The sequence below is a fragment of the Neopsephotus bourkii genome, unplaced genomic scaffold, assembly GCF_033783945.1.
Source record: "Neopsephotus bourkii isolate Nb327-2 ecotype Australia unplaced genomic scaffold, CSIRO-AGI_Nbou_v1 NB_989, whole genome shotgun sequence".
Taxonomy (NCBI): Eukaryota; Metazoa; Chordata; class Aves; order Psittaciformes; family Psittacidae; genus Neopsephotus; species Neopsephotus bourkii.
The window spans coordinates 54,951-82,440 of NW_026901481.1; the positions used below are offsets into that span (position 1 = coordinate 54,951).

The following is a 27,490-nucleotide window of genomic DNA, read 5'->3' on the forward strand; positions in this document are numbered from 1 at the left end:
CCCGCGGAGGGCTGCGGGATGGGGCCGCCCCGTGGTGGGTGCGGGAAGTTCCACCCGTGGGGGGTTAAAAAGGGAAGGGGGGTTTAGGGATGGGACCCCCGTGGAAACGGAGGGAGAGGGGGGGGTGCTGGAACCTCACAGACTCCCCCCACGGAACCGCCCCGTCGGGGTTCAATGGGGCTCGGGGCGGTGCTGCTGCGGTTCCGGACGCGAGTTGGGGGGGGTTTGGGGACACGGGGAGCGCGGCCGTCCGCGGACGCTCCGAACGCAGCGTGCGCCCGTAAGGGTGCGAAGGGGCCGGTTGGGAGGAGCGCCGGTAAAGTGAATGTCGTTAATTAAAGTGTTAATGAAGGGGAAAAGGAGGGAGGGGAGAGGGAAAAGGGAGTTAGCAGAGGATGGTTTCGATCCATCGACCTCTGGGTTATGGGCCCAGCACGCTTCCGCTGCGCCACTCTGCTCGCTGGCTGTAAGTCTCCTATCAGCGCTGTAAGTAGCTACTCCGCCTTTGCGCATGCGCACCAAACCTCCGCTTTATTTATGACCATCGCACCCCCTCCAGAGGCCACCCGCGCCACGACCGCTCCCGTTTCCCCCCCCCTTTGATCGGCATCCGCATCAACCAATAGCGTGCCAGTCCCGCGCCGGCAGTGGGCGGGGCTAAGCCTGCGTGAGCCAATAGGCGAACAGGTTGTTGCGTGGTGCCGGCAGCGCAGAGCGGCGGGGTCTCATTGTTGGGCACGGCGGGATCATGAGGTCCGGGGATGGAAATGGGACGGGGATGGGATGGGGGGGCATGGGGATGGGAATGGGAATGGGGATGGGAATATGATGGGGGTGGGGATGGGAATGGGGAAGGGATGGGGATGGGGATGGGCATGGGGATAGGATGGGGCTGGGAAGGGAATGGGATGGGGGTGGGTATGGGAATGGAATGAGGATGAGAATGGGGATGGGAATGGGATAGGAAGGGAATGGGATGGGGGTGGGGATGGGAATGGGATGGGGATGGGAAGGGAATGGGATAGGAAGGGAATGGGATGGGGATGGGAATGGGATGGGGATAGGAATGGGGATGGGGATAGGAATGGGGATGGGGATAGGATGGGAATGGGAAGGAAATGGGATGGGGGTGGGTATGGGAATGGGATGGGGATAGGAATGGGGATAGGATGGGGATGGGATGGGAAGGGCATGGCATGGAGGCGGGTATGGGAATGGGATGGAGAGGGGATGGGAAGGGAATGGGATGGGAATGGGAAAGGAATGGGGGTGGGTATGGGAATGGGATGGGGAGGGGATGGGGGTGTCCCGGTTCCCGGTCCCCGTTAACGCCGTTTCCGGCTCTCTCCCGCAGGGGCGACCGAGGCAGAGGCCGCGGCGGACGCTTTGGTTCCAGGGGAGGCCCTGGCAGTGGGCGAGTCTGGCTTCTGCTCTAGCGAGGGTGGCTCTTTAGCACGGCAGGACCTAGCGGGGGGGCCGCGGCCGGTGGGGCCGCGCTGCGGGGCGCAGGAGCCGGGCATGGGGGGGGGTCGGAGCTGGCAGCGTAGTGCAGGAGAACGATGAGGAGTAGAGCACAAACTGGGGGGGGGTTGGAATGGAGCGGCCCCTCCGGGCCTGCGGGCACTGGGGAGCCCCGGTGCGTGGCCATCGCCCGTTGGCACCGGGCTGCGGGGTGAGCTATGGATAGCGGGGCTCAGATGAAACCTGTCCTGTTTCTATAGGGCTTTTCCGGCGTCTCCGGGCTGGGCTGTGGGGTGGTTGGGATCCCCCCCTGCACCATCAGAGGATAAAGTTGGTTCTTGTCTTCTTTTATCCCTTTAGGTTCCGGCCCTTTGTGCCGCACATCCCCTTTGATTTCTATGTCGTGAGTAAGCTGTGTGCAGGGGACAGCTCCTGTAAAGCTGCATCCACCCCTCCCCCCCGTGTGCTGGTGATGGTTTAGGGCAGCCAGAGGCAAGCAGCGCACTGGAGATGCTGTTGGGTCCATAACCAACCCCGCAGAGATGTCCCTGTGTTACCTGGGATGCACTGGGGTAGCAACCGCAATCAGGGCCTCCAATGAGGCTTTTCTGCCCCCCTCCCAGGACCCCCAGTTCTTTGCCACACAAACCCATTGGGTGCTCTCCTTGCTCCTTGTGCTGTCTCAGTGGTGGAATCGCGCTGCATTGGGATGAAGGGAGCTTAAAGCTCATCCTGTGTCCAGCCTGGCCTTGAGCACTGCCAGGGATGGGGCAGGCACAGCTGCTCCGTTCACCCCATTCCAGGGTCCCATCGCCCGCACAGGGAAGAGCTGCTCCCTCACAGGGACCAACAGAACACGCATGTACCCCGTTAGATGAGGAACTGATTCCCTCCTCTTGCCCCATGGCTTCCCTTTAGGATCTTTGACATCCAGAGCAAACAGATGCATTGAATCATCCATTCCAGGGACTAAAACCCCTCTCCCTAAACCCCTTCTTCCTCCCACCACGGTGCTCCCATTGGGGCAGGGTGGGAGCTGCCCTCTTCCCTTAGGACAATGGGACAGTGAGGTCCTAGGGGAGGATGGGGAGCTCCCAATGGAAGCTGTTTCCCTGTGGGATGGAGCTCATCCCTGCTCCCTCTCCAGTGTGAAATGGCTTTTCCCCGCGTGAAGCCGGCCGCCGATGAGACCGCCTTCAGCGAGGCCCTGCTCAAGAGGAACCAGGACCTGGCTCCCACCGCTGCTGAACAGGTTCTGGATCAGACCCCCCCCCGAACCCCCTTTGGCTGGATGGGAGCACGGGGTTAGGGGGCACAGAGCGTGGGCTGCAGGCGGTGCGGAGCGGAGGTCCTTGGGCAGTGGGGTTTCTGTGGGTCTCTGTTATAGGTGCATGGTGCTGGGTGTTCTGATGGAGGGGGGGCAGAACTGACCCCCCCCCCTCCCCTCCATGTGCTTCCTACCCAGGCCTCCATCCTTTCCCTGGTGACCAAGATCAACAACGTGATCGACAACCTGATCGTGGCACCGGGGACGTTCGAAGTGGTGAGGCCAAAAGCGGATGGGGGGGGTGGAATTCCATGTTCCTGCTCCAGGGGATGCTCGGATGTCACCCATGGGTTGTGTTTCCTCATGGGTGCTTTGCTCTTCCCGCAGCAAATCGAGGAGGTTCGTCAGGTGGGCTCCTACAAGAAGGGGACCATGACCACAGGCCACAACGTGGCCGACCTGGTGGTGATCCTCAAGATCCTACCCACCCGTGAGTGTTGGCCGCGTGTCCCCCTGCTGGCTCCGGCCTCAGCCCTGCTCTCACCCCTGCTCCTTCTCCTTCTTCTCCCCAGTGGAAGCTGTGGCAGCCTTGGGGAACAAGGTTGTGGAGAGCCTGCGAGCTCAGGACCCTGGTGAAGGTGGGATGGGGCTTTCGTCCCTATGGGGTTAGGGGGGCAACCACCACACATCAAACCCCTTCAGCCCTGGGGCCCCCTTTGCTGCTGTGTGGTGTCCCAACCATGCTTTTCCATCCTTCCCATGAGGAATTGTCCCTGTGTGCCCCCAGTCCTGACCATGCTGACCAACGAGACGGGCTTTGAGATCAGCTCGGCCGATGCCACGGTGAAGATCCTCATCACCACCGTGCCCCCCAACCTGCGCAAGCTGGACCCGGAGCTGCACCGTGAGGGCTCCCTGGTGCCCACGGGGGGGGGAACCCATCCCAAAGGCCCATCCCTGTGCTCCCCCCCGTTAAACCCAACCCTTTGTGCTGCTCCCTGCAGTGGACATCAAGGTGCTGCAGAGCGCCCTGGCTGCCATCCGGCACGCGCGCTGGTTCGAGGAGAACGCGTCCCAGTCCACGTGAGTCTGGCCCCCAGTGGGAACTGAGCCCTGGAAGAGCACAAGGGGAGCATCCCTGAGCCCCCTCCCCATTGCCTGCTCCAGGGTGAAGGTGCTGATCCGGCTGCTGAAGGACCTGAGGATTCGGTTCCCTGGCTTCGAGCCCCTCACGCCCTGGATCCTGGACCTGCTGGTGAGCGGGCAATGGGGATGCCGGCAGCGGGGTTCCCCTGCTCTCGTCCCAACGGCCTCGTTGTGTGTCCACCTCTGCAGGGCCACTACGCGGTGATGAACAACCCCACCCGGCAGCCCCTGGCTCTCAACATCGCCTACAGGTCTGGGGCCGCCTCCTTCGCTCCTATAGTCCCTGTTTTGAACACGTCCAAGGAAAGCAGCAGCATCCCATAGCCCTGAAGGGACCTCTCCATGCTGGAATGGTCTCACTCCAAACCTCAACCCATCTCATCCCATAGCCCTGAAGGGACCTCTCCATGCTGGAATGGTCTCACTCCAAACCTCAAACCATCTCATCCCATAGCCCTGAAGGGACCTCTCCATGCTGGAATGGTCTCATTCCAACCCATCTCATCCCATAGGCATGAAGGGACCTCTCCATGCTGGAATGGTCTCACTCTGAACCATCCCATCCCATAGGCGCTGCCTCCAGATCCTGGCTGCGGGGCTCTTCCTCCCTGGCTCCGTGGGCATCACGGATCCCTGTGAGAGCGGGAACTTCCGAGTGCACACGGTCATGACCCTGGAGCAGCAGGTGAGCTCCTGCCCTGCTGGGGGACGGGATCAGGACCCCCGGGGCCCTGACCAGGCCCTGTCCCCGTGCAGGACATGGTGTGCTACACCGCCCAGACCCTCGTCCGCATCCTCTCCCATGGAGGCTACAGGAAAATCCTCGGCCAGGAGGGCGATGCCAGTTGTAAGTGGGGCTGGGGCCAATGCCTGGCTCCGTGGGGGGGCTCTCACTGGGCTGCTGGAAGCCTGGAGCAATGGGAGGGCTTCCATGGGGCTGGGGTTTGGCCGTGCTGCTCCAAGCCCCCCTGGGTTGGGTTTGCAGACCTGGCTTCGGAGATGTCCACGTGGGATGGGGTGATAGTGACGCCTTCCGAGAAGGCTTATGAGAAACCTCCCGAGAAGAAGGAAGGGGAAGAGGAAGAAGAGAACCAGGAGGAACCTGCTGCAGGGGAGGAAGAGGAGAGCATGGAGACGCAGGAGTGACGGTGCCCATGGAAAGCCTTGGGGCTGCTGCAGGAACAAGCCCATGGCCTCTCCCTTGGCTGTGTTTTTATAAGCTGCCCATTAAAACGTTCCCCCCTTTGGAACACGTCCTGGTTGGTTGAAGTGCAAAACACCGATGGGAAAGGGGCCAGGATGCAGTCATCAGCCCATCAGCACCTCCTTTATTACAGCACCTCCAGCTCTGCCCAGCCAACTGCAGCTCTCCCCTGCTCCTCACCCTGGGGGCCATCTCCATGCCACAACCAGGGCGGGGGGGGGATCCCTGCTCCCCTCCTGGCCCATTCCCATCATTGTCCTATTGTGGGGCTCACACCCCCAGCTCCTGGGGCTCTGGGCACAGCCTCACTTGCCCGGCAGCCCCTGGGGGTAGGCCCCGGCCGCCTCCAGCATCGCTCTCCTCCGCACCGTCTCCTTGGCCACGCTGTGGTTGAGCCTCCGCAGCCGTTCCTGTGCCAGGGGAGAGGCAGGAGCAGCGGCAGCCGTCAGGATGGAGGGGATTGGAACCCCCGTTTGCTCCCCATTCCCCCCCATTGGGATGCCTGGGCTGACCTGCGCGTTCTGCAGGATGTTGTTGACCAGCACCACCCTGCGCCGGGCGTTCAGCAGCTTCTTCACGTAGGGGTCGAGGTCCAGGGCCACCTTCTGGTCCTCATTGATGCGGCAGAGCTCTGGGGAGAAGGGGGCAGAGGGTGGGGGGGCCCCCATATCCTGGAGGTGATCCCCCATATCCTGGAGGTGATAACCCCCATGTCTCAGAGGAGCCCCACGTGTCTTGGAAGTAATGTCCCCCCATGTCTTGGAGCTGCTCCCCATGTCTTGGAGGTGATGTCCCCCCATGTCTTGGAGCTGCCCCCCATGTCTTGGAGGTGATGTCCCCCCATGTCTTGGAGCTGCTCCCCATGTCTTGGAAGTAATGTCCCCCCATGTCTTGGAGCTGCCCCCCATGTCTTAGAGATGATGTCCCCCCCATGTCTTGGAGCTGCTCCCCATGTCTTGGAGGTGATGTCCCCCCATGTCTCGGAGCTGCCCCCCGTATCTCAGAGGGCCCCCCCTCGTCTCACCAGTGGCCAGGCTGTCGATGTGCTCCCGCAGCTCCACCTGGCTCTCCCTGCGGAGGGCACAGCTCCATGTCCCACGGTCCGGACACCCCAAAACCATCCCTGCTCCCTCCACCGGGGACCCAGCGCCCCATTAACCCACCTCCAGCTCCGTGCCCACCCCAAACGCTCCCTCCGCTCCCCACAGCTCGACCCCGAACCCCCATCTCCCCATGCAGCAGCCCCGAGCTCCACCCAGGCCCCGTCCGCCCCTCAAGGCCCCGTCCGCCCCTCAAGGCCCCGTCCGCCCGGGCTGCCCCCGCCCCGTTCCGCCGCTCCCGGACCTGACGGCATGGACGTGCCCATCGAGCTGCCGCACCGCCGGGCGCAGGAACTGCAGCAGCCCCTCCGCGAACAGCTCCCGAGCCGCGGGGCCGCCGCCCCCGCCGGTGGTGGTAGTAGTGGTAGCGGTGGTACCGCCCGCCGCCATCACGGCCGGGGAATGGCGTCCCCTCAGAGCTGGGCAGGAAAAGCCGCTTCCGCGGGGCATGATGGGTAATGTAGTCCAAAGGGGGTAAAGGGAGAGGGCTCTGGCTGGGGCCGCGGGGCATGCTGGGAAATGTAGTCCGAAAGAGGGTAATGAGAGCGGGTTCTGGCTTGTGCCGCGGTGCATGATGGGAAATGTAGTCCGGAAAAGGGTAGAGAGCGGGTTCTGGGTGGAGCCGCAGTGCAGGGGATGATGGGAAATGTAGTCCAAACGGGGAATAAGGGAAGCGGGCTCTGGTTTGGGCCGCGGTGCATGCTGGGAAATGTAGTCCGGAAGGGGGTCGGGAATTGGCTTTGGTATGTGCCGCGGGGGATGCTGGGAAATGTAGTCCGCTTATGCTCACGGGGAGAGGATGGTGGGGCAGGAGGGATGCTCATGGGCCATCCTGCCACATCCTAACTCCAGGGTTTGGTGGGCCCGGGCTTTTCCTTGCTTTTGGGGCTATGGGATGGGGTCAACAGGAAAGGGGACAGGAATGGGGACCTCCGACTCACCTCCTCCAGCCGGCTCTGCTCATTTGGCACCCAGCTCCCACTGCATCTTCTCTGGCTGCCTGTAGCCCTGCCTGCGGTCCTGCCCCCTCCCCTGCCTATAGGCCTGCCCATAGCCCTTGCCTGTTCCTGCTTCCCGGGACCCCCCCCTCGGGGCCCAACAGTCCCCATTCCCAGGGAAAACAAGCAGCACAGAGTCTACAACTGCTTTGAGAATGACTTCTCCTTTGTTAACAACAAACCAGAACAACAAGATTCCATGGGAACTGGAACGGTTCACGTTATGGCTGAATCCTATGGGGCACAGACCCCTGCCCGCACAGGCACAAGGGGGAATGGGGGGGGTTTATACCATAAGGGATGAATGTTGGACTCTGTTGTTTTAGAGGCCCAGCTCCATTTCCCCCTCCCTGCTGTCACTGGTACTTCCTGCTTCCAATTCCTTTCACCAGATACGGAAACCACCAGCTCCAACACAACGAAAAGAAGCCAAACTTTAATCTAAAAACCATCGGAAAACCCAACTAAAGGATGTTTGCAACCTGGGCAGCGCCCTGCCCGCAACGCTGGCTACTGACAATGAGAGGAAACGGTGGTGGTGAGGCAAAGCCTGCTGTGGGGAGTGCCACAAGGAAACCTGCCCCGAGGGTTTGTCCTCCTGGGAAGGGGTTTTTGTGGCTTCAAGATGGGTTTAAATGGAGCCACGGGTGTAAGCTCAGCCCTGGGGTGGCGCTTGGGGATGGGGGTGATCCCAAAATGCCACCACGGAGCTTAAAAGAGGCACGGAACCACGGGCTCGTGTCACCAGCACCAATGTCAGCGGGTTCACGTTCGTGTTGGGGTGGGGGGAAGAGGAGAAATACAGATATAAAAACAATCCCAAAGGAAGAGGTTTCATACAACAGAGAGTATCAAAACGTGAAAGGAAGACACTAAAGCCCGGGCTGCTCCCCATGCCAGCGGCTCCTCCCGGCAGGAAATCAGGCTTTTGCCATGTTTAGCTTTATGGGCACCACACACCAACTTCCACAAGGTCTCTGGCAAAGGCCCTTCAGTCGTTGGACTCGGGGTCTGTCTGAGCCATGTAAGCATCCAGCTCGGCGTCCAGGTGTCCTTTCGTCTTGGACATGTAGGCATCCAACTGGTTATCCAGCTGCTCCTTGGTCAGCGCCGGCCGCGCCGATCCTCTGCCTCGGCCCCGGCCTCTGCCGCGGCCTCCGAAGCCGCCCCGGCCCCGGCTGGCCATGCCGCGACCTTGGGGGGGACACAAGAGGATGGTTACACCCAACACGGGCTTTGGGAATGCAGGTGCCTGATCCCAGCTCAAACACCCACCCCCTGCTGAGATTCCCGGGGTTCCACACGCCTCTGGTTCAGGATGAAGCTTCTGATGGCCAGGGAGCAGCAGCATCACCCCTTAGAAGCCCGTTTTGCCAAGGAACCCCAAGGTTTTCAGCCTAACTCAAATGGGTCAGGCTGAAGTTGTGGAGGGATCAGCAGCTTCCTGGTAACTGCTCCCACAAACATGGAGCCAATCCCCCAGGATCATGAGAGCACATCTGGCTCTAACTGAACATCTGTCTGAAACACGAACCACCACCCAGCATAGCTGTCTCATTTCCTCCTGCTTCACCCATCCCTGTGGTGAAGAGAGTTCATTTACCCAAACTGATTCAGTTCCAGCTGAATCCGAGTTTATTTTGCAGGGTTCAGACTTTCTCCTCTGCTCATTTCCCCCTGACTGATGGGTTTAAGAGCCTCGTGGTCTACACAGGCCCTTCAGCACGAGGAGACAGAGCAGTCTGCCTCAGTAAGAGTACCTGTTGCCTCCCCACTGTTCCAAGCCATGGGTACAACTTCAGCAGCCATGCCCAGAGCCCTTCATGGACACTGGCACAGTCAGGGAGCTCCACTGGGTGTTTTGGGAGTTAAAGCCCTCATTTAGCACTATGCTGTGCATGGATTCAGAGGGGATTGGGGCTGCACCACTCATGTGTTCTAGGCTGTGAACAGGAGAAGGAATTCCAGCTCCCTGTGTGTCATTACCCTTGCGAGCACCAACCTCTGCCTCCGAGCCCTCCGCGGCCCATCGCGCCTCGGCCCAGACCTCCTCTTCCAGGGCCACCACGGCCTCGAAGGCCACCTCTCCTCAGGCCCATCCTGGGAGATATCCCTCGTCCTCCACGCAGCAGGCTCTGACCTTTAAGAGAGGGAATTCCAATGGGAAAGCCATCAGTTTTCCGACAGAATCAGAGTCACGCTGTCCAGAACACCACTGGTGACAGCCCAGCAGCTCCAGTGCCACACGGACTGGGATCTGACCTCGGAGAGGGATCCCTCCTCGCAGCAGAGCTCTGGCTCCCCGGCCTCCACGCATGGCTCCCCGTGGCAAACCCCTCTGCCCCATGGACAGTCCTCTTCCCCCCATGGCTCCGCGAGCGAGGGGCCCTGCTGGTCGGCCTAACCGGGCCTGGATGTTGCTTTTCCCGAGGCGTTGCTTCAAGCTCTTCTGGAATAAAAGATGTGTAAGAGAGGGGAAAAAAGTCATGCAGCAATCATGGACTTGCCCCACAACCAGCACCACAACAGGGGTGTTGCTCTGGTGTGTCTTACTGTAAGGAAACCAAAGGCTACCAGCTCTCTGCAATGGATGATCAAGCTTCAAAGGCAGTCAGATCTGGTCTGGGAGGGAGAACTGGTGCAGGGCAGAGAGCAAAGCCCTGTGTCTGTCCAGAGACAAGGGAGCACTTTGCTCTCTGCCTTCAGCAGTGCTGCTCAGGCCAAAGCCAAGCAGATTCTTCATCCTAAAGGCAGCCCAATGATCCCTTCTGCTGGGATAGTCCAAGCAGATCCCTGCTGCACAAACCCAGCCTCCCTCCATCCAGCGAGTGACATCTGTGAGCCACACACCATGAATATCATTCCCTAACCCCATCCTGTTTCCATACAAAGCTAGGAAAAGCATCCACTTTTCCGTTTATACAAGCAGCAAACTATACTGAAGAGATTTACCCTCACCAGAGCAGCAGCAGAACAGTCATCACTGTGTGTCTGGCTTTTGAAGTGGGTTCTTCACCAGAATCCATTCCCCAGAGCTCCTGCTCCCAAATGCTCACACAGAAGGGCTGCAGACATGGCTCAACTCCTCACCAAGGTGGGCGTTACACCCCAGCTTAGACAGTTCACATCCCAGTTTAGTCATATTCCCAACAGCCTAAACCAGGAGCCTCCCTCCTGTGCCCAGCCTCACCAGCAGAAAGGAAAGAGAAAGCACGTGTCTGATCCACATCCAACTACTCCTTGATGTCACTTACCACCCGAGTTTAAAGTTAAGCTGCTGGACCTGGGGCTGAAACAGGCCCAAGAGGCTTGGCCCTTCTGCTCTGCCCCAGAGCACCTTGGTCTGCTCCAGCTACTAAGCAAAGGCACATCCAGAACCAGTCAATATAAATGGGTTTGCATTAAAGACAGAACACAGGAGGTTTATTTAAGCACTCGTGCACTCAGCTGCAAACCACAGACCCAGGAATCGCACACAAACTGCTCCACAGGAGCTCGGAATGGTCCCTTGGGAAGGACTCACATCCCAGAGGATCAGAAATGCTCCTGGCAATAGCCTGCACTTGGGAAAATCCCATCGCCACATCAACTGCCAGAGCCCAAAGAGCAACATAACAGAATCCAGGTTCCCAAATCCCCCCATGGCCCCTCTTTTATGTGCAGAAATGCATGGATGTACATTTATGCTGAACATGGAAATCAAAGGGGTTTAGGAGCTAAGCCAAAAGATCAGTTCTTCCCTGCTCCTTTGCAGCACTTCAGCACTAAGTTCACTTAAATCCAGTCTCACTTATCACTTGTGAAATTCTGAGCTTTCCAAACATCCTGAAGCCATTCCCAGAGCTGCTGTTTCCAGGCTCTGGGAGGCCGCCTGCCACCACAGCCTGTTCTTAACAACAGGAGCCTCAAGAGATCTTTAACAGCAGCTGCATTCCTCTTTATCAGGGCGGGCCCTGAACGGGGCAGGTTGAAGAATTCCAGCTATGTGGGGAGGCAGCTCAGCTGAGGCATTTCCAGGGAGACACTGCCAAGGCTTCCTCCTCAAGTGGGAGAGAATGTACAGAATTACACGGAGCTAATGGTGCAGTCAAGTCATGCAGTGCTGCTGCCTGAGCTCGCTGCAGAGCTGAGGCCCTGCCCCACAGGCTTCCATTTCATAGGATCCCAGACTGGTCTGGGTTAAAGGGAGCTTAAAGCTCTTCCAGTCCCATCCAACCTGGCCTTGAGCACTGCCAGGGATGGGGCAGCCACAGCTTCTCTGGGCACCCTGTGCCAGCGCCTCAGCACCCTCACAGGGGAGAGCTTCTGCGTAAGAGCTCATCTCTGGCAGGTTCAAGCCATTCCCCTTGGCCTGTCCCTCCATCCCTTGTCCCAAGCCCCTCTCCAGGTTTCCTGCAGCCCCTTTAGGCACTGGAGCTGCTCTAAGGTCTCCCCTTCAGGAGCCTTCTCTTCTCCAGGCTGCCCCAGCCCAGCTCTCTCAGCCTGGCTCCAGAGCAGGGATGCTCCAGCCCCTACAGCATCTCCAACACCTCACATCCTTCAAGGCTGCGTCCTACACATCCTCTTTAAGCTTCTCTTACCAGCCATCCCTCCTGCTGCTTCTTCCAGTCCAGAGCTAGGGAGAAGCACACTGATCTCAGCAGGGAAATTAAGATCTAACAAATGTGCTCGGGTCTTCTGCTCTACTGCCAGAAAGCAACTGGAGGGACATCATCTGTAGGACTCAGCACCAAAAGGTGAAATGATAAATACTCTTTATCTAAGGAGAATTCAACCCTGTGCCTTAAATCCAGGCCTGCATTCTAGCATTCAGCCCCACATCAGTTTGTTCCTCTGTTCCTCTCAGCCAGCTGCTATGAAGGGAGTGCACCAGGAGAGGATGGAGCTGGGGATGGGAGCAACCAGCCTCAACTGGCCAGTAAGTACTGGGAACAACCCACAGCAGCTGGAACTGCAGCTAGAGTGTGAGGCGAAGCACTCGCAGATCCAGAAACCCAGACTGAGAACCACTGCTCTGAAAAAACAGAGAGGAGACATCAACAACCAGCACAAAACACCCCCAACGTGAAGCACCGAGTCACAAAAGCATTACTTATCTAAAGGAAAAAGCGGCATCTCCTGCAAGTCCCTTCCAGGTCTCCCAGTTTGAACATCCAAGGCCATTTTCCCCCATCCACGTGCTGGTGGCAGGCATCAGAACCCGTGGTTGTCTCTCACCTGTTTGAGCTTCAAAGCCGCCTGGACAGAAGGTCTGTTCTCCATCTGCTGGGCCAGTCTTCTGTTTCTGGCACTGGCTAGCTGCTGCTGCTGCTGCATGGTAGCCCGAATATTCACTGGCATCGGCTGTTTGTTCTTCAGCATGTTAGTAAAGCTTCAAGGTCGAATAAAACGGGTGTTTAAAGAAAGCTTTTATTACATACATTTATTGGCATTTCATGGTTCTCAAGATTGGATCTCCAGATCCCATGAACCTTACGTAAAGAGTGGTACTTAGGTCACGGCACATGGGATTAGGTATTCCTCGTTTTCCACAAGTGTGCAAGAACTGGAAACTCAGAAATGATGCTGCGTATTAATCGAGAAGTGAGAAAGCTTTAGGTTACTGAGGTTAGAAATGGCAGAAGGAATGACAACAAGCAAGAAGCAGAGATGGTCGTGACAGATGGGAGAGGACATCACAGGAACACAAAAGCAAAGGGAAATCTGACTGCAAAAGCCAAAATTCACCCTCCAAGAGGGTTAAAAACTCCAGGCCAAACGGCACCTTAACAAAAGACATCCCCCTAAGGACAGTCTGGTGGCCTCTGGTGCCCCACAGGAGAAATGCCAGCACCCAAGCATGGCTGCTTAGAGAAACAGTTCACTTGGCAGTTTCTTTGGGGCACAAAGGATCTTCTATTTAGGAGGATACAGGAGCAGCAAGATGGCAAGCCTCCTTAGGAGCAGCCCATCTGCATCCTGCTGGGTGCTGGGGCTGGGGAAGAGAACACTCAGAGATAAGGATTACGGCCTGACCAAACCCAAACGGGCTAACAAGGCCTCCCCTGCCTTGCCCCTCATCTTGCCTAAGGTAACTCTGAGCACCAGTCTGGCCTCTCCATCCAACCCCCTGCAGCACTTGCTAGAGCAGGGGCAGCACAAACACAGCTCTATACCTCCCTGTCTCCACGCTACCAACAGAAGATAATCCAAGAGTGGTTAGGAGGAAAGTGAAACAGAACTGCATTGCTGTTAGTGACCACTGTCGCACTGCATGAGCTCAACGGCATGGAAAACCAGAGGAATACTCAACAGAAGAAATAAAGGAATCGAGGCAAGAGAGAGAAAAAGAGATGGAGATGAAGTAAAGCATTTGCCTCTTACAAGGCCCAGAACGTTGTTAAAGGGCCTTTGGGCTTGTTCAGCGGCCTGCTGCCTGCCTCTTACAGGCCAGACCACATGGACGTGTGTCTGCCTCGGACAAAGCAGCAAGCCTCCTGCAGCTTGGGTAACATGCTACCGTGCTGCAGCGTCGCCTCTATCAATGTAAAACACACGTGGAAGAGAAAAGGGAGGGTGTGAGCTTTTCTCTCTCTCTTGGGTTATAACACATCCCACCAGATTTACGTGTCGCAAGGGTTTCCTATTAAACCGCCACGGATCAAACGCTCGCCCTTTAAACCTTGGGTACCACCTTTGGCGCGGTTTAAGGCAGAGGTGCACAGCCATCGGCTTGCTTTAGTGAGCTTAAAAGAGGGCCGAAACCAGGCTGGGTGGGTTTTTTTGTGGGCCACTGGGGCAGTGATAACTAAGGACAACGATTTCTTATGAGCTGAAGCTGCTGTTGGCTTCCTCACCGCTCGTTCAGAGACATCTTGGTGGTGCTCTTGAGCACGACCTTCGGCGCTGACTGTGCAGCCATCTTCAGCTCAAGAGAATCTGCAACACAAGAGAGGCGGCCTCAACCAAACAGCACTGGCATCTCCCATTGAACCCATGAAATAAGCACATTCTGGCTGCTTCAACACCCCCCCCCCATGAAATAACCACATTCTGGCTGCTTCAACACCCCCCCCCCATGAAATAATCACATTCTGGATGCTTCAATACCCCCCCCCCATGAAATAACCACATTCTGGCTGCTTTGAACCCCCCCCCCATGAAATAATCACATTCTGGCTGCTTTAATACCCCCCCCCCATGAAATAACCACATTCTGGCTGCTTCAATACCCCAAAATACACATTCTGCTGTCCCCCCCAAATAATTTTCACCCCATAAAACACATCTCTTCAACACCCCCCCCCATAAATAACACATTCTTCTCAAACCCCCCCCCCATGAAATAACCACATTCTGGCTGCTTTAACCCCCCCCCATGAAATACACATTCTGGCTGCTCAAACCCCCCCCCATGAAATAACCACATTCTGGCTGCTTTGAACACCCCCCCATGAAATAACCACATTCTGGCTGCTTCAAACCCCCCCTCCATGAAATAACCACATTCTGGCTGCTTTGAAACCCCCCCCCCCATGAAATAACCACATTCTGGCTGCTTCAACCCCCCCCCCCCCATGAAATAACCACATTCTGGCTGCTTCAACACCCCCCCCCCATGAAATAACCACATTCTGGCTGCTTCGAGAGGCAGAATAGATAACCGATATTCCATTACCGCACTGTCTAGCATGAAACTCAGGATACAGCACGCTTCATACATCCCCAAGTCATACTAACTCGTCCTTACTAACAAATGGGACCACTGGCAGGGGCAATGATGCAAAACTCACCACCCGCCCCCGGCCATCAAACCAGCACCTCAATGCCTTGTTTAGGCCAGGATCCAAAGCACTGCCACACTCCCTATGCTCTCAGCATCAGCAACAGGGAAAGGCCACCTTGTTTGAAGGCAGGCATCACCCCCCTCAGCAAGAAAACCTCTATATTACATTACAGAAGTCCCAAATGGCTTAAAACCATTAAGGCTTCACCCTCTTAATGTGATTATCACCACTTAGGACAGATATAAGCTGTAAGGGGGGGGGGGGGGGGGGTTTAGGCCCTAACGTTGCTCTAATGGGGCTCTCCACCGCATGGAAGCAGCACAGGGATTTAACGGTAACTGGTTCCGATGTTCCAGCCCCAGTGAGGAATACCCCTGAAACCGCTTTCTTTACCGAGTTTCAGTACAGATCACACACAAATGGAGCCAACAGGCAGCCGGAACCCCGCTTTTTGGTCAAAAATGGGGTTTAAAAGCATTTGCGACCCCCCACCCCCCAACAACGCAGAGGCAGGGGAGAAAGGTGAGGCCTTGCCCTGGGCCGGCAACCGAGCCCTACAAGCCCCTGGCAACGGCAACAACAACGGCAACAACCGCCGTTCATGGGGGCAAGGATCAACCTCTCCCCCCCCACCGCCTCATCGCGCCCTGCGGCCTCCCCTTCGGAGCCGGTCCCCGTCCCTCCCCTTCCCGCCCCGCCGCAGCCCTCGGGCAGGACCGGACGCTCTCACCGAAGCCGACGGTCGCCAGGTCCCGGCAGCGGTGGCTGCGGGTGGCGCGGGGCAGACTCAGCGCCCTCCGCCCGCTCCGCCGTGCTCCAACGGCCGCGACAAAATGGCGGCGGCACCACAGGAGCCCCCCCCCGCCTTCTCCCTCCACCGGCCAAAATGGCGGCCGCGGCGGCGCGCAAAGGGAAGGGGCGGAGTCAGACTCGTCCCGACGGCCTCTCTTATTGGGTGGGCTGTGGTGACGTTTGGGTTTCCCTCGCGGCTATTGGTTGATGCCGGGCGGGGGTCCCTCAGGCTGGCGGGATGGGGATGGGGATGGGGATGGGATGGCATGGGGATGGGATGGGGATGGGATGAGGATGGGATGGGGATGGGATGGGATGGGGATGGGAATGGGAATGGGGATGGGGAGTGGATGAGGATGAGAATGGGATGGGGAGGGAATGGGGATGGGATGAGATGAGCTGAGCTTAAAGCTCATCCAGCTCCAAAGCAGGGACACCTTCCACTAGAGCAGGATGCTCCAAGCCCTGTCCCACCTGGCCTTGAGCACTGCCAGGGATGGGGCATCCAAACCTTCTCCATTCAACCCATCCCAGTGTCCCACCGCCCTCCCAGGGAGGAGCTGCTGCCTAAGAGCTCAGCTCAGTCTCCCCTCGGGCAGGTTCAAGCCATTCCCCTTGCCCTGTCCCTGCATCCCTTGTCCCAAGCCCCTCTCCAGGTTTCCTGCAGCCCCTTTAGGCACTGGAGCTGCTCTCAGGTCTCCCCTTCAGGAGCCTTCTCTTCTCCAGGCTGCCCCAGCCCAGCTCTCTCAGCCTGGCTCCAGAGCAGGGATGCTCCAGCCCTTGCTGCATCTCCAACCCCCCACATCCTCCATCTCCTGCCCTACAGCATCCTCTTTAAGCCTCTTTTTTACCACCCCGTTTAAAGGAGCCAAACCCTACAGCAACCGAGCGCACAAGCGGCTCTTCTGGGTATTAAAGTGATTTCTGCCAGCTTGCCCCTCCTCTATCCCCAGAGAAGTGCACTGATTGCAGCAGGACAATAAGGATGCATGACCTGCATTGCTTCCCCCCAATCCCATCCATCCCATCCATCCCATCCCATCCCACCCCATCCCATCCCATCCATCCCATCCATCCCATCCATCCCATCCTATCCATCCCATCTATCCCATCCCATCCCATCCCATCCCATCCATCCCTTCCCACCGCATCCATCCCATCCATCCCATCCCATCCATCCATCCCATCCCATCCCATCCATCCCATCCCATCCCATCCCATCCATCCCATCCATCCCATCCCATCCCATCCCATCCCATCCATCCCTTCCCACCGCATCCATCCCATCCATCCCATCCCATCCATCCCATCCCATCCATCCCATCCCACCCCATCCATCCCTTCCCACTGCATCCCACGGCCGGGGTTGCCCCGCGGGGCCCCGATCCCGGCAGGTGATGGCGCTGCCGGCCCTGCACGGGGCTCAGCGCGGGGGCCGCTGGCTCCGCTCCCGCTGGGCGAGCCGATAGGAACCGGTTCCTCCAGCCCCGTGGGACGAGCCCCAGCCTGTGGGGCACCCCCCATCCCGGACCCCCAGAGCCCCATATTGACCCCGCACCCCCCCCGCTATGTCCTGCACCCCAATGGGTGACACCCAGGGTGCGATGGAGGGACCGGGGGGGGAGCTTTTCCCTATGGCTTCAGAGAGGGAATGCTCCCGGTATCCCCAAGGAAAGGGACACCCTTAGAAGCTGGGTCGCTGCCTTTATTATGGAGCTGGATCCCAATGGGATGCTGCGTGCTGGGAAGCGGAGGGGGCGCTGGGGAAGGGGTGCTCTGCGCTCCGGGGGTGCTCAGCCGGGATGGGGGTCAGGCGTTCTCCCAGAAGAAGGTGTTGCAGGCCACGGTGAGGGCGGCCACCAGGACCACGTACTCCTGGAAGTCCACTTCCCCATCGCCGTTCTCATCCAGGTCCTGCATGATCTTCTCCACGGCACCCGTGTCCTTCTGGGTCTGCGTTTGGGGGGGGTGACAGCGTCAGCATTGGATGCCCCATAGCATGGAAAGGAAAAGGGGGACCCCCCGCTGCATCCCACTGCATCCCTACCTCCAGGAAGCAGCCCAGCTCGCTCTGCAGCAGCTCCTTCAGCTCCTTCTTGCTCAGCTTGTACTTGTCCCCCTCTTTGCCCGAGTAGTGATGGAAGACGTTGATGAGCGTCTCCATGGCCCCTTCCAGCTGCGATGCCATGGTTCCGGCTGCAGGGAAGCACCCATTGGGTTATGGGGGGCACCCACCAGCTCCCCCCTTTTACTGTAAGGAGCATCCCTCCATCGCACCCCCTTTGGGCAGTGCTGGTTATGATGGGGGTCCCTGCATCCCACCCATGGACCTGGGCTCACCTGAGCTCCGCGCTGCTCCGAGTGCTCCGCGCTGGGCGAAGCGGGGCCGTTAAATAAGCTCCAGGCCCCCTCCCTGCGGGAGGATCCAATACCGGGGCTGGACAGTCCGGCTGGCACCGCCGGGCCCCCCTCGCGGGGGCCGGGATACGGGGAGCCCGCATCCACGGTACCCCGGGGCCCTGCTCACCCCACACTGGTCCAGGGTGATGGAGAGGAGCGCATCCAGCGCCATCGGTGCTTATGGGATGGGGATGCTGAGTCACTTTTGGGGGGGTGTTTGGGTCTCGCTTCTACCTTCACCATGGATGTGCGCTATGGGTTATAGGATCGTGGAATCATGGGAATGGCTTGGAAGGGCGCTTAAAGCACATCTAAAGCCATGGAATGGTTTCCTGGAAGGACCTGGCCTCGGATGCCCCAGCGCCGGTGGGATCCCGGCATCCCCCATCACTCAGCACCGCGCTGCCGGCTCCATCCCATCCCTCCTCCCGCTGCCCGGCCGCTGGGATCCGGTGTCCTCAGCCGTGCAATGGGAGCCAATGGAGCCGGAGGGGGGGGAGCCCGGGGGGGCTATCGGGTGACCCACACACAGAGGAGCCTCTTGTGGAGCGAACAAGAGCTCCCCAATCCCAGCCCCGAGGTTGCCGCAGCAACGGCTCCGCCGGGAAACCGGATTCCCCATCGCAGGCGCTGATAATCCCGGCTCTCGTTACGGAGCGGGAATGCGGAGCCCCCAACCTCGGGATGATCCCCCCCCTCCTACCCCCCCCTCTTTCCTTTGGGAGCTGCCCCATGTGGCTTTTCGCAAGAGCCGGGTGGTGCCGGGCTCTTTATCCCGGATTCCAGCCCTAATTTGGGGCTAATTATATCCTGCTCCCTCCTTTGCCAGCTCCTGCGCTCCCTGTGCCTGGGAATCGCTGTGTCCCTGCCTCGGGACCCCAAAAGGAGCCTGGGGACCCCCTGTGGCACCCGGTGCATGGGGGGGATGGAGGGATTGGGGTGATGGGCAGGGCCTTGGGGGAGTCCTGTCCTGTGCATGGAGCAGCTGAGTTGGAAAGGGGAGGCCCTGTCTGGTGTGGGGAGATCCTGGATGGAATTGGGGTCCTGGATGGGATTAGGGGCCCCAGATGGAAGTGGGGTCCCAAATAGAAGTGAGGGTCCTGGCTGGAATTGGGGTTCCTGGCTGGAATTAGGGTCCCAGATAGAAGCAGGGTCCCAAATAGAAGTGAGGATCCTGGCTGGAAATGGGGGTCCTGGCTGGAATTAGGGTCCCAGATAGAAGCAGGGTCCCAAATAGAAGTGAGGGTCCTGGCTAGAATTAGGGCTCCCAGATGGAAGTGGGGGTTCCAAATAGAAGTGAGGGTCCTGGCTGGAATTGGGGGTCCTGGCTGGAATTGGGGTCCCAGATGGAAATGGGGGTCCCAGACTGAGCTGGGGGTCCCAGATGGAAGCTTGGGTCCTGACTGGAAGCTCAGGAGCTGCTTCCCAGCAGGACACCGCTCCCAGGCTGGCTTTGGGCAGGGAGGGGGGGAACCCTGGAGCCAGGGATCCCTATGGGAAAGCGGCTCCAGAGCCTGGAATGGGCTTTCCCGGGGGGAAGCAGGGCAGGACCCGGTGGCACTCACTTGGCCGTGTCCCGTCCCCGGTGCGGCGGCAGCGGGCAGGATCCGGCCCCCCCTTCCCGGAAGCCTGATCCCAATTGGGACGCAGCTGCCCATGACGGGAATGGGCACTGCCATTGGGTCCGGAGCTTAAATATAGCCCCGGTCCCTGTGTGTGTGCAGTGGCACGGGGCCACCATGGGCCGAGCGTCCGACCCTGGCTCCCGTCCATCCCCAGCCCTCCCTGGAGAGCAGGATTGGGCCAAGCACGGGCGCCAAGGGCCATGGCTGGGGATGGAGGGGCCGTGGTCCCGCTCCCGGCGCTGCTGGCAATGGGATGAGCGGAGCCGGCGCATCCCCGGGACAAGCTCTTACCCAACCGGTGGCAGCGAGGGCCGGGCCAGGAGGTTTACACACAGCTCGGAACAGGTTTCAGCCACTGCTCCACTTGCACCCAGTTCAACCGGTTGCTCCAGTTGCTGGGGCCCGGGCTGGGCTGATCTTGGTTTTCCAGCCCATTGCAGGAGCAGGGAAGAGGCTTTTCCATGCCTGGGGTTTGGAGCTGCTGTGGCAATGACGGGGGGGGGGGTCATGATGGCACCGAGCATCCCTCAAACCAGCGCTGTCCAATGATTCCTGATAGCTGGGGGGGGCGCACAGGGATTGGGATCCAATAGGACAATACATGGGGACAGGGATGCGCCTGCATCCCAAGCTCTCATCCCAACACAGAGCGTCCTGGCAGTACCGGATCCCTATGGATGGGTCACTGTGCCCTGTCAGTGGGGACAGCCCTGAGCAGGGATCCCCACTTCAAGCCTGTGACTTGGCCGCATCCTGTTGCGGGGCTGCTGCAGCTCCTCGCCCCATCCTGGCACCCCGAATTCCAGAGGCAGGGAGTCACGGGCCCGCCTGGCTCTTGGGGCCGCTGATTCACCCCAATTGTCCCCGTCCCTGACTCACCCCGGAGCTTTCCCAAGCCACCATCCCTGTCCCCTGACGTGGGGCGCAGCGGAAGTCCCGTCCCCATGTCCCCCATCATCCCGGGAAGGGGATGGACCGGATGGGGCTGCAGGAAGCCAATTCCTGCCCCGTGAGCTGGTGTGACGGCTGCGGGGTGGGGACCGGGCCGCCCATCCCCATCCCTATGGAGAGGTGCGGGCTCAGCAGTGCCAGGACCTCTGTGGGTCCCCAGAGCACTGCTGGGGTGGGATCCCCTTCCCATGCGCTCTGCTGGGATGGAGATGGGGATAACCCCATGGAGACGCTCCCCATGGCATGCAGGGAATCCGGGATGCCTCTGCCATGCTCTGTGACCCCGCACTGGTCAGATCCAAGGAGCTGTGCCGGGATATGGGATGTGGCCGTGGGAACCGCGGTGCCACGGTTTGGAGCTGCTGCGTATCCCGGATGGAAGCGTGCCAGGGCTGCCATGTTATAAATACCCCATGATTAAAGGGGAAAGGCTCGACCCAACCCCCTCATTAATCCGGATTAATTAATTTCCACAAAGCCCACTATTAATAGTGGTGATGCCAGTGGGTGGCTGAGTCACAACTCTCACTCCGTGCGGGTCCCCACTGCAGGATCACAGCCTGGGATGAGCCATTGGGAATGGCAGGACACGAGCAGGGTGCTGGGGGCCTCATCCCATGGCAGCCTGCAGGGGTGCACTTAGGGATGAACCCCCTGGGATGCTCAATCCCATGGCAGCCTGCAGGGATGCACTTAGGGATGAACCCCCTGGGATGCTCAATCCCATGGCAGCCTGCAGGGGTGCACTTAGGGATGAACCCCCTGGGATGCTCAATCCCATGGCAGCCTGCAGGGATGCACTTAGGGATGAACCCCCTGGGATGCTCAATCCCATGGCAGCCTGCAGGGGTGCACTTAGGGATGAACCCCCTGGGATGCTCAATCCCATGGCAGCCTGCAGGGATGCACTTAGGGATGAACCCCCTGGGATGCTCAATCCCATGGCAGCCTGCAGGGATGCACTTAGGGATGAACCCCCTGGGATGCTCAATCCCATGGCAGCCTGCAGGGATGCACTTAGGGATGAACCCCCCGGGATGCTCAATCCCTATGGGATGCTTGAGCTCGGGGGATGCTGGTGTGAACCTGCTGTGTCCAATCATGTCCCTCTGCATCCTGGTCCCATCCCAGAGCATCCCAGCAGTGCTGTGGAGCCCGGGATACGTTCACATCACACTGAGCTTGATCCATTGCCCACAATGGGGAGGGAGCAGAGGAGGACGTGGGTGCGTCCGGGCAGCGTCGGTGCCTCCGTCCATCCGGCTACAACAGGAAACCCTATTCCTGAGGCACGGAGAGGGGGAAACACGGGTCTAAAACCTCCCATAGGGTCTAAAACCTCCATAGGGTCTAAAACATCCCTGGGGGGGGTGGTGGTGCTGAGAGCTTCTCTGCCTGCAGGAGCCAGGGGTAAGTAGGGAATTCCTGCAGGGAATAGCACCGAGCACTGTTCCTAGCAGGAAACCTCTGCTGTGTCCCCATCCCTTTCCATTGCACTGGAGCACTAAAGGGCTGTGCTCCCCCCCGCGCCCTGGGCTGGGGAAGGGGAGCGGGGTCCCCATCTCCTCATGCATCACCTCCGTGCCCCCGACCCCTCTCAGCCCCGTGCTGCCGCCGTGCCCCATGGCCACGGAGCTGACCGAGCTGGAGCTGGCCATTGAGAAGCTGGTGACCGCGTTCCTGGGCCACGCGGGGCAGGAGGGCAGGAAGGGCTCCCTGACCCCCGGCGAGTTCAGGGCCCTGGTGCAGCTCCAGCTGCCCCATCTGATGAAGGTGAGGAGAGGGGCAGGGGCTGGGGGGGGAGCTGGGGGCTGCTCTGGTACCCTTGGATTTGTGAGCAAGAGCGAGCGGCAGCTCCTGCACCCCCCATCCTCATCCCAGTGCCCACCCCCTTCCCGTCCCATCCCCATCCACATCCACATCCACATCCGCATCACATCTCTGTCCCCATCTCCATCCCACCCCCTTCCCATCCCATCGCTATCCACATCCCCACCCGCATCCAATCTCCATCCCCATACCCAGCCATCCCTATCTCCATCCCCATCTGCATCCCCATCCCATCTCCATCCCATCCCCATCCTCATCTCCATCCCATCCCCATCCTCATCTCCATTAAATTCCCATCTCCATCCCCATCCCATCCCCATCTCCATCCCATCCCCATCTCCATCCCATTCCTATCTACATCCCCATCCCATCCCATCCTCACATCCATCCCATCTCCATCCTCATCTCCATTAAATTCCCATCTCCATCCCCATCCCATCCCCATCTCCATCCCATTCCCATCTCCATCTCCATTCCATCCCCATCCCAACCCCCATGCTCATTCCATCCCTTTCTCTTTCTTTCCCCTTCCCCATTCCTTCCCCTTTCTCTTCCCCATTCCTTTGCCACCCCCATTCCCACCCCGCTGGGCACCAGGACACGGCCGAGCCTCCCCTGTCCTCCCCACAGGACGTCCCCTCCCTGGAGGAGAAGATGCAGGAGCTGGATGTGAACAAGGACGGGGAGCTGAAGTTCAGCGAGTACTGGCGGCTCATGGGGGAGCTGGCAAAGGCCATAAGGAGGGAGAAAGCCAGGAAGGAGTGATGGAGTGGGTGGGAATCTCCTCCAGCACACAGCTAATAAAGGAGGATCCCCTGAGCCTGAGCATCGCTGCTGTTCTTAGTGAGGGGATCTGGTTTGGGGGACCCACCTGCATCGCCCCATCACCACCACGCTGCGTGGGCTGGGGCTCACTCTGCTCTTGTGGTGATGGGGCCCTTCCCAAACCACCCTCTGCCCCCCTGCGCCCCACAAACCCCTTCCTGCTCAGTGCAACCCCCATGGGTGGCAGGGATGTGGGGCTGGCGTGGAGCTCAGGACCATCCCCAGCAGCAGCGCTGCCGCGGTGGCCTTGGCACCTCCATGGCATCAGCGCTCCTCATCATGGGTAGCATTGGCGGGAGAAGCATCTCCCAGCGCTCCGAACCGAGCATCCAGCTCCCAATCCCTGGCATTGCTGGGAATCCCTAAACCCCCCTCCATGGGGTACCCAGCGGCTGTTCCCACGCGGCTCCGACCATCCCGGCTTTGCCTTTGGACCCATCCTGGCTTTGCCTTTGGACCCATCCCGGCTTTGCCTTTGGACCCATCCCGGCTTTGCCTTTGGACCCATCCTGGCTTTGCCTTTGGACCCATCCCGGCTTTGCCTTTGGAACCATCCCTGTGGCCGGGAAAGGAGGCGTTTCCCAGCCCCACGCTGGCTCGGGGCCAGGCTCTGGGATAAGGCCTTGCCCCACACCGCAGCCGGAGCGCAGGGAGCTCCCACTCACACCTCCCCTGGTATAAAACCCCTGCGCGCCGCAGCCCGCGCACACCCGGCGCAGCCCCAGGAGCAGGTGAGTGACCCAGCACCGCCATAGGGGATGAATGGGGGGGGGTTCCCAGCAGCACCCATCCTGCTCCCATTGGCTTTGCCGTGACTTGCTCCCGCTGGGACGTGTCCCGGCAGCTCACCGCATCCTTGTGCTGCGCTCAAGGAGGGGAATCTTCCCTCCCCAAGCCCATTGCTGAGCCTGGCTTTCTCCTGCAGCTCCCGTTGGAGAGGACAGCCCGAGCCCAGCACCGCTGCCAGCGAGGACCCGCAGACCCCGTGCGAGCAGCAATGGGCCAGTGCAACTGCCGCAAGAAGCGCAAGGTCCATGAGCGATGCTGTTGTTGGCAATGGGAGGGCCGGGACCCATCCCTGGGAATGGGGGGACTCCGAGCAGCACGGCCCCATCCTGGAGGCAGACTCCAGTGGCGGAGCCAAGGGGCTGGTTTGGGCTCGGAGCCGCTTGGAAGCTCAGGGAACCAGAGGCAGCTCCCATGGATTTGCCTTCGGGAGCCGTGCTTGCTCCTTGCGACCTCTCCAAGGATGCCCCATGGCACAAAGGCTCCTCTTTGCCTCTGCTGCCCACCTCTTGCACCCCCTTTGCACCTGAGCAGGATTTGGCTGGGGCTGAGGCTCTGAAGATCGCTGCCTGCTCCCTAATGGGCTTTGCCTGGTGTGGTTGGAGAGCATCGAAGGGGAAACCGCAGATGCCGAGTGAATCAGCGCCGTTTCCCTCCCGACACGGCTTTACCTATAGAGTGCATGGGGATGCCGGGGGCACGGCCCCCCCCAAACCTGCTTGGGAAAGGGGGGGGGGGGTGTTCTGCAACCCCAATGGGGCTCCTGCTGCCTCCGAGCCCCAGCCCGGCACTGACTCATTGCCTCCATCCACTGCTTGTGCAAAGGAGAGGAAGAACCAGTCCGGACGGCAGCGGCGGCCCCCGCGCGCTCTGGGTGTTGACGCCGGGGTGGCTGAGCCTCGCTGGCCCCGGGCAAGGAGAAGCCTGGGCAAGCAGAGGCAGGGGGGTGACAACGCTGCAGGGATGGGGGGCACAGCAAGGAGGAGGGGTATGGGAGCCCCAAGGGCTGGGCAGAGCTTGTATGGAGGGATGCGATGTCTGGATGGGGGGGTTCATGTCTGTGTAATGGGGCTTCACATCTGGATGGGGGGGTTCACATCTGGATGGTGAGGTTTTGCATCTGTACAGTGGGGTTTCATATCTGTACAGTGGGGTTTCACATCTGGATGGAATGGTCTGGCATTGGTATGGAGGGGTCTTGAATCCATACGGAGTGGTCTCACATCTGGATGGAGAGGTCTGGCATCAGGACGGAGGGGTCTTGCAGCTGTGTAGACTGGTGTCGGGCCAGTATGGAGGGGTATCACATCTGGATGGAGAGGTCTTGCAGCTGTATGGGGGTCTCGCATCTGTGCACTGAGGCCTTACACCTATAAGAGGGGGTCTCACATCGGTGCTGAAGGGGATCGTGTTGATAAGGGGGCTCATGGCGTTGTTTAGGGGTAGAACATCTGGCACATCTGCTCGGGGCCTTCCATCCCTCTGAGGCTTCCCTCTTTCCCCTGCTCAGGACTGCCAGGAGCTCACGGACGTGGAGCGCGCCATCGAGACCGTCATCAACCAGTTCCATTGCTACGCGGTGAAGGGGCAGAAGGAATACCTGACCCCCAACGAGATGCAGGAGCTCGTGGTGCAGAAGCTGCCCCACTTGGGGAAGGTGAGAGCAGAGCCTGGGGGTGGGCAGGGGGGGGTCACGGGCTGCCTGCGGGACCCCACAGCTCCATCACCCCAATGCTTTCTTCTCCCCCCCCTTCCCGCTGCAGTGTGTTGGACCACTGGAAGAGAAGATCGAATGCATGGGAGACCCTGATGAAGCCAAGCTGGAGTTCGGAGAGTACTGGGACATGATGGGGGATGCAGCCAAGGGCTGCCGGAGGAAGTAGAAGGGTGGCAGGGGGACGGGAAGGCGCCCGAGGCCTCAGGCTCTGCACCGCAGGCGCGCGCTGGTCCCGGTGGGATGCGCCTGGGAATGCACAGCGCTGCTCATCTCCTCCCCGCATCCCTACCGGGGCAGAGGGATCCCCCTCGCCGGCTCCATTCCTGCCCTCTCCTTCCCATCAGGACACCTCCCTTCCCATCCCCAGCAAGGGTGTGGTAAAGGGGGTTCCTGGCTCCAGTTCCGGAGCCGCCTTTCTCCGTCCTTTGCTCCAGAGCCTTTATCCCAGGGGTTATCCCACCTCCGGCCCTGAAAAGCCTCCGGTTGCAGGTCCCCCAGCCCCGGAGCATCACAGCGAGAGGGACTCGGCTCCTTTCCCACCCCCCCCCCCCAAATCCCTTGGATGTTTGGGCTCGTCCCCCTGCCACTGATGGGACCCCTGTGCCTTGTGCCTCGAGCACCTCCGGGGTACCCAGGCTCCGGGGCCAGCACCAGTGTCCCCATGCCTGGCCTGGGTGTTGTTCCCTGCTCTTCCCACAGTGCAGGGACCGTGGTGCCTTGCGCCTGGCCAGGTTTTGGGGGTGCTAAGCCAGGGGGTACCGTGGTGCTCCCCCATTTGCCCCTCTCCAGGGATGCTGGCCCCTGGCTGGGCTCGGGGCTGGGATGGTGGCGGGTTGTTACCAGCTTGCAACCAGTTTTGTATAAATTAATAAAGGAAAACACTGGAAAATCCCAGCCAGGATGGGGGTGATGATGTTTGTCCTTGGTGGGAGAGGGAAAGAGGGGGAAAGGAGGGATGGGGCTGCAGCCACCATGGCTCTGAGCATCACTCGCTGCTCAGGGTACAAGGGATGCTGCAGGGGTAGAAGGGATGCTGTGGGGTTACAGGGGATGCTGCAGGGGTATAAGAGAAGCTGTGGGGGTAGAAGGGATGCTTCAGGGGTACAAGAGATGCTGTGGGGTACAAGGGATGCTGCAGGGGTAGAAGGGATGCTGCAGTGCACAAGGGATGCTGGGGGGGAACAAGGGATGTTGCAGGGTACAAGGGATGCTGTGAGGTACAAGGGATGCTGTGGAGGAACAAGGGATGCTGCAGGGTACAAGGGATGCTGTGGGGTACAAGGGATGCTGTGGGGGTACAAGGGATTCTGTGGGGGAACAAGGGATGCTGCAGGGTACAAGGGATGCTGTGGGGGTACAAGGGATGCTGCGGGGTACAAGGGATGCTGCAGGGTACAAGGGATGCTGTGGGGGTACAAGAGATGCTGTGGGGTACAAGGGATGATGCAGGGTACAAAGGATGCTGGGGGTACAATGGCAGCTGGGGGGTACAAGGGATGCTGTGGGGGTACAAGGGATGCTGCGGGGTACAAAGGATGCTGTGGGGGTACAAGGGATGCTGCGGGGTACAAGGGATGCTGTGGGGGTACAAGGGATGCTGCGAGGTACAAGGGATGCTTCCC

At 59.7% G+C, this 27,490-nt stretch overlaps 6 protein-coding genes and 1 non-coding gene across 10 annotated transcripts; 3 read left to right on the forward strand and 4 right to left on the reverse strand.

Moving 5' to 3' along the window:
- Window positions 1–386: 386 nt before the first annotated feature.
- On the reverse strand, window positions 387–458 carry TRNAM-CAU (transfer RNA methionine (anticodon CAU)). The gene has a single exon. It is a non-coding gene; the product is annotated as a tRNA-Met (tRNA).
- A 217-nt stretch (window positions 459–675) lies between these two features.
- On the forward strand, window positions 676–5,045 carry ILF2 (interleukin enhancer binding factor 2). Of its 2 annotated transcripts, none has more exons than XM_061359589.1 (14): window positions 676–753; window positions 1,355–1,394; window positions 1,820–1,864; window positions 2,609–2,713; window positions 2,927–3,004; window positions 3,116–3,218; window positions 3,301–3,366; window positions 3,516–3,632; window positions 3,733–3,811; window positions 3,896–3,983; window positions 4,064–4,125; window positions 4,445–4,559; window positions 4,631–4,721; window positions 4,860–5,045. In XM_061359589.1, the coding sequence occupies exons 1-14, from the start codon at window positions 749–751 to the stop codon at window positions 5,018–5,020; spliced, it is 1,155 nt and encodes a 384-aa protein (XP_061215573.1). In that variant the 5' UTR covers window positions 676–748; the 3' UTR covers window positions 5,021–5,045. The 2 variants fall into 2 exon arrangements, with proteins under 2 accessions (XP_061215573.1, XP_061215572.1); XM_061359588.1 differs by having other exon boundaries at window positions 692–753; window positions 1,355–1,414; window positions 1,822–1,864.
- Window positions 5,046–5,182: 137 nt separating this feature from the next.
- On the reverse strand, window positions 5,183–6,568 carry SNAPIN (SNAP associated protein). Its single transcript, XM_061359556.1, has 4 exons — window positions 6,423–6,568; window positions 6,103–6,149; window positions 5,591–5,709; window positions 5,183–5,488 (listed from the first exon to the last, which is right to left on the reverse strand). The coding sequence occupies exons 1-4, from the start codon at window positions 6,566–6,568 to the stop codon at window positions 5,384–5,386; spliced, it is 417 nt and encodes a 138-aa protein (XP_061215540.1). The 3' UTR covers window positions 5,183–5,383.
- Window positions 6,569–7,932: 1,364 nt separating this feature from the next.
- On the reverse strand, window positions 7,933–15,824 carry CHTOP (chromatin target of PRMT1). 2 transcript variants are annotated; one of them, XM_061359479.1, is made up of 6 exons: window positions 15,673–15,824; window positions 14,013–14,094; window positions 12,394–12,547; window positions 9,439–9,622; window positions 9,179–9,316; window positions 7,933–8,370 (listed from the first exon to the last, which is right to left on the reverse strand). In XM_061359479.1, the coding sequence occupies exons 2-6, from the start codon at window positions 14,075–14,077 to the stop codon at window positions 8,168–8,170; spliced, it is 744 nt and encodes a 247-aa protein (XP_061215463.1). In that variant the 5' UTR covers window positions 14,078–14,094; window positions 15,673–15,824; the 3' UTR covers window positions 7,933–8,167. The 2 variants fall into 2 exon arrangements, with proteins under 2 accessions (XP_061215463.1, XP_061215462.1); XM_061359478.1 differs by having other exon boundaries at window positions 9,439–9,625.
- A 1,600-nt stretch (window positions 15,825–17,424) lies between these two features.
- S100A1 (S100 calcium binding protein A1) lies at window positions 17,425–19,823 on the reverse strand. Of its 2 annotated transcripts, none has more exons than XM_061359495.1 (3): window positions 19,700–19,823; window positions 17,782–17,930; window positions 17,425–17,687 (listed from the first exon to the last, which is right to left on the reverse strand). In XM_061359495.1, exons 2-3 carry the CDS (start codon window positions 17,920–17,922, stop codon window positions 17,544–17,546), a joined length of 285 nt encoding a protein of 94 aa, XP_061215479.1. In that variant the 5' UTR covers window positions 17,923–17,930; window positions 19,700–19,823; the 3' UTR covers window positions 17,425–17,543. The 2 variants fall into 2 exon arrangements, with proteins under 2 accessions (XP_061215479.1, XP_061215480.1); XM_061359496.1 differs by lacking the exon at window positions 19,700–19,823 and adding an exon at window positions 18,075–18,208.
- A 2,457-nt stretch (window positions 19,824–22,280) lies between these two features.
- S100A13 (S100 calcium binding protein A13) lies at window positions 22,281–23,359 on the forward strand. Its single transcript, XM_061359590.1, has 2 exons — window positions 22,281–22,483; window positions 23,171–23,359. The coding sequence occupies exons 1-2, from the start codon at window positions 22,334–22,336 to the stop codon at window positions 23,303–23,305; spliced, it is 285 nt and encodes a 94-aa protein (XP_061215574.1). The 5' UTR covers window positions 22,281–22,333; the 3' UTR covers window positions 23,306–23,359.
- A 789-nt stretch (window positions 23,360–24,148) lies between these two features.
- On the forward strand, window positions 24,149–26,461 carry S100A14 (S100 calcium binding protein A14). Its single transcript, XM_061359591.1, has 3 exons — window positions 24,149–24,395; window positions 25,662–25,808; window positions 25,915–26,461. Exons 1-3 carry the CDS (start codon window positions 24,363–24,365, stop codon window positions 26,032–26,034), a joined length of 300 nt encoding a protein of 99 aa, XP_061215575.1. The 5' UTR covers window positions 24,149–24,362; the 3' UTR covers window positions 26,035–26,461.
- Window positions 26,462–27,490: the final 1,029 nt, after the last annotated feature.

Excerpts from the sequence above, each read along its gene's own strand:
- ILF2 (XM_061359588.1), top strand. Across the intron at positions 3,219-3,300 it reads CCTCAAGATCCTACCCACCC|TGGAAGCTGTGGCAGCCTTG; the intron begins GTGAGTGTTGGC and ends TCTTCTCCCCAG. Across the intron at positions 4,560-4,630 it reads TCATGACCCTGGAGCAGCAG|GACATGGTGTGCTACACCGC; the intron begins GTGAGCTCCTGC and ends GTCCCCGTGCAG.
- SNAPIN (XM_061359556.1), bottom strand. The coding sequence starts at position 6,568 with ATGGCGGCGGGCGGTACCACCGCTACCACTACTACCACCACCGGCGGG. Across the intron at positions 5,710-6,102 it reads CATCGACAGCCTGGCCACTG|AGCTCTGCCGCATCAATGAG; the intron begins GTGAGACGAGGG and ends CCTTCTCCCCAG. Across the intron at positions 5,489-5,590 it reads ACATCCTGCAGAACGCGCAG|GAACGGCTGCGGAGGCTCAA; the intron begins GTCAGCCCAGGC and ends CCCCTGGCACAG.
- CHTOP (XM_061359478.1), bottom strand. The coding sequence starts at position 14,077 with ATGGCTGCACAGTCAGCGCCGAAGGTCGTGCTCAAGAGCACCACCAAG. Across the intron at positions 9,626-12,393 it reads CGGCTTTGAAGCTCAAACAG|AAGAGCTTGAAGCAACGCCT; the intron begins GTGAGAGACAAC and ends CTTTTATTCCAG. Across the intron at positions 8,371-9,178 it reads CGGAGGGCTCGGAGGCAGAG|GTCGCGGCATGGCCAGCCGG; the intron begins GTTGGTGCTCGC and ends GTCCCCCCCAAG.
- S100A13 (XM_061359590.1), top strand. The coding sequence starts at position 22,334 with ATGGCCACGGAGCTGACCGAGCTGGAGCTGGCCATTGAGAAGCTGGTG. Across the intron at positions 22,484-23,170 it reads AGCTGCCCCATCTGATGAAG|GACGTCCCCTCCCTGGAGGA; the intron begins GTGAGGAGAGGG and ends TCCTCCCCACAG.
- S100A14 (XM_061359591.1), top strand. The coding sequence starts at position 24,363 with ATGGGCCAGTGCAACTGCCGCAAGAAGCGCAAG. Across the intron at positions 24,396-25,661 it reads ACTGCCGCAAGAAGCGCAAG|GACTGCCAGGAGCTCACGGA; the intron begins GTCCATGAGCGA and ends TCCCCTGCTCAG. Across the intron at positions 25,809-25,914 it reads AGCTGCCCCACTTGGGGAAG|TGTGTTGGACCACTGGAAGA; the intron begins GTGAGAGCAGAG and ends TTCCCGCTGCAG.
- S100A1 (XM_061359495.1), bottom strand. The coding sequence starts at position 17,922 with ATGGCATCGCAGCTGGAAGGGGCCATGGAGACGCTCATCAACGTCTTC. Across the intron at positions 17,688-17,781 it reads AGCTGGGCTGCTTCCTGGAG|ACCCAGAAGGACACGGGTGC; the intron begins GTAGGGATGCAG and ends CCCCAAACGCAG.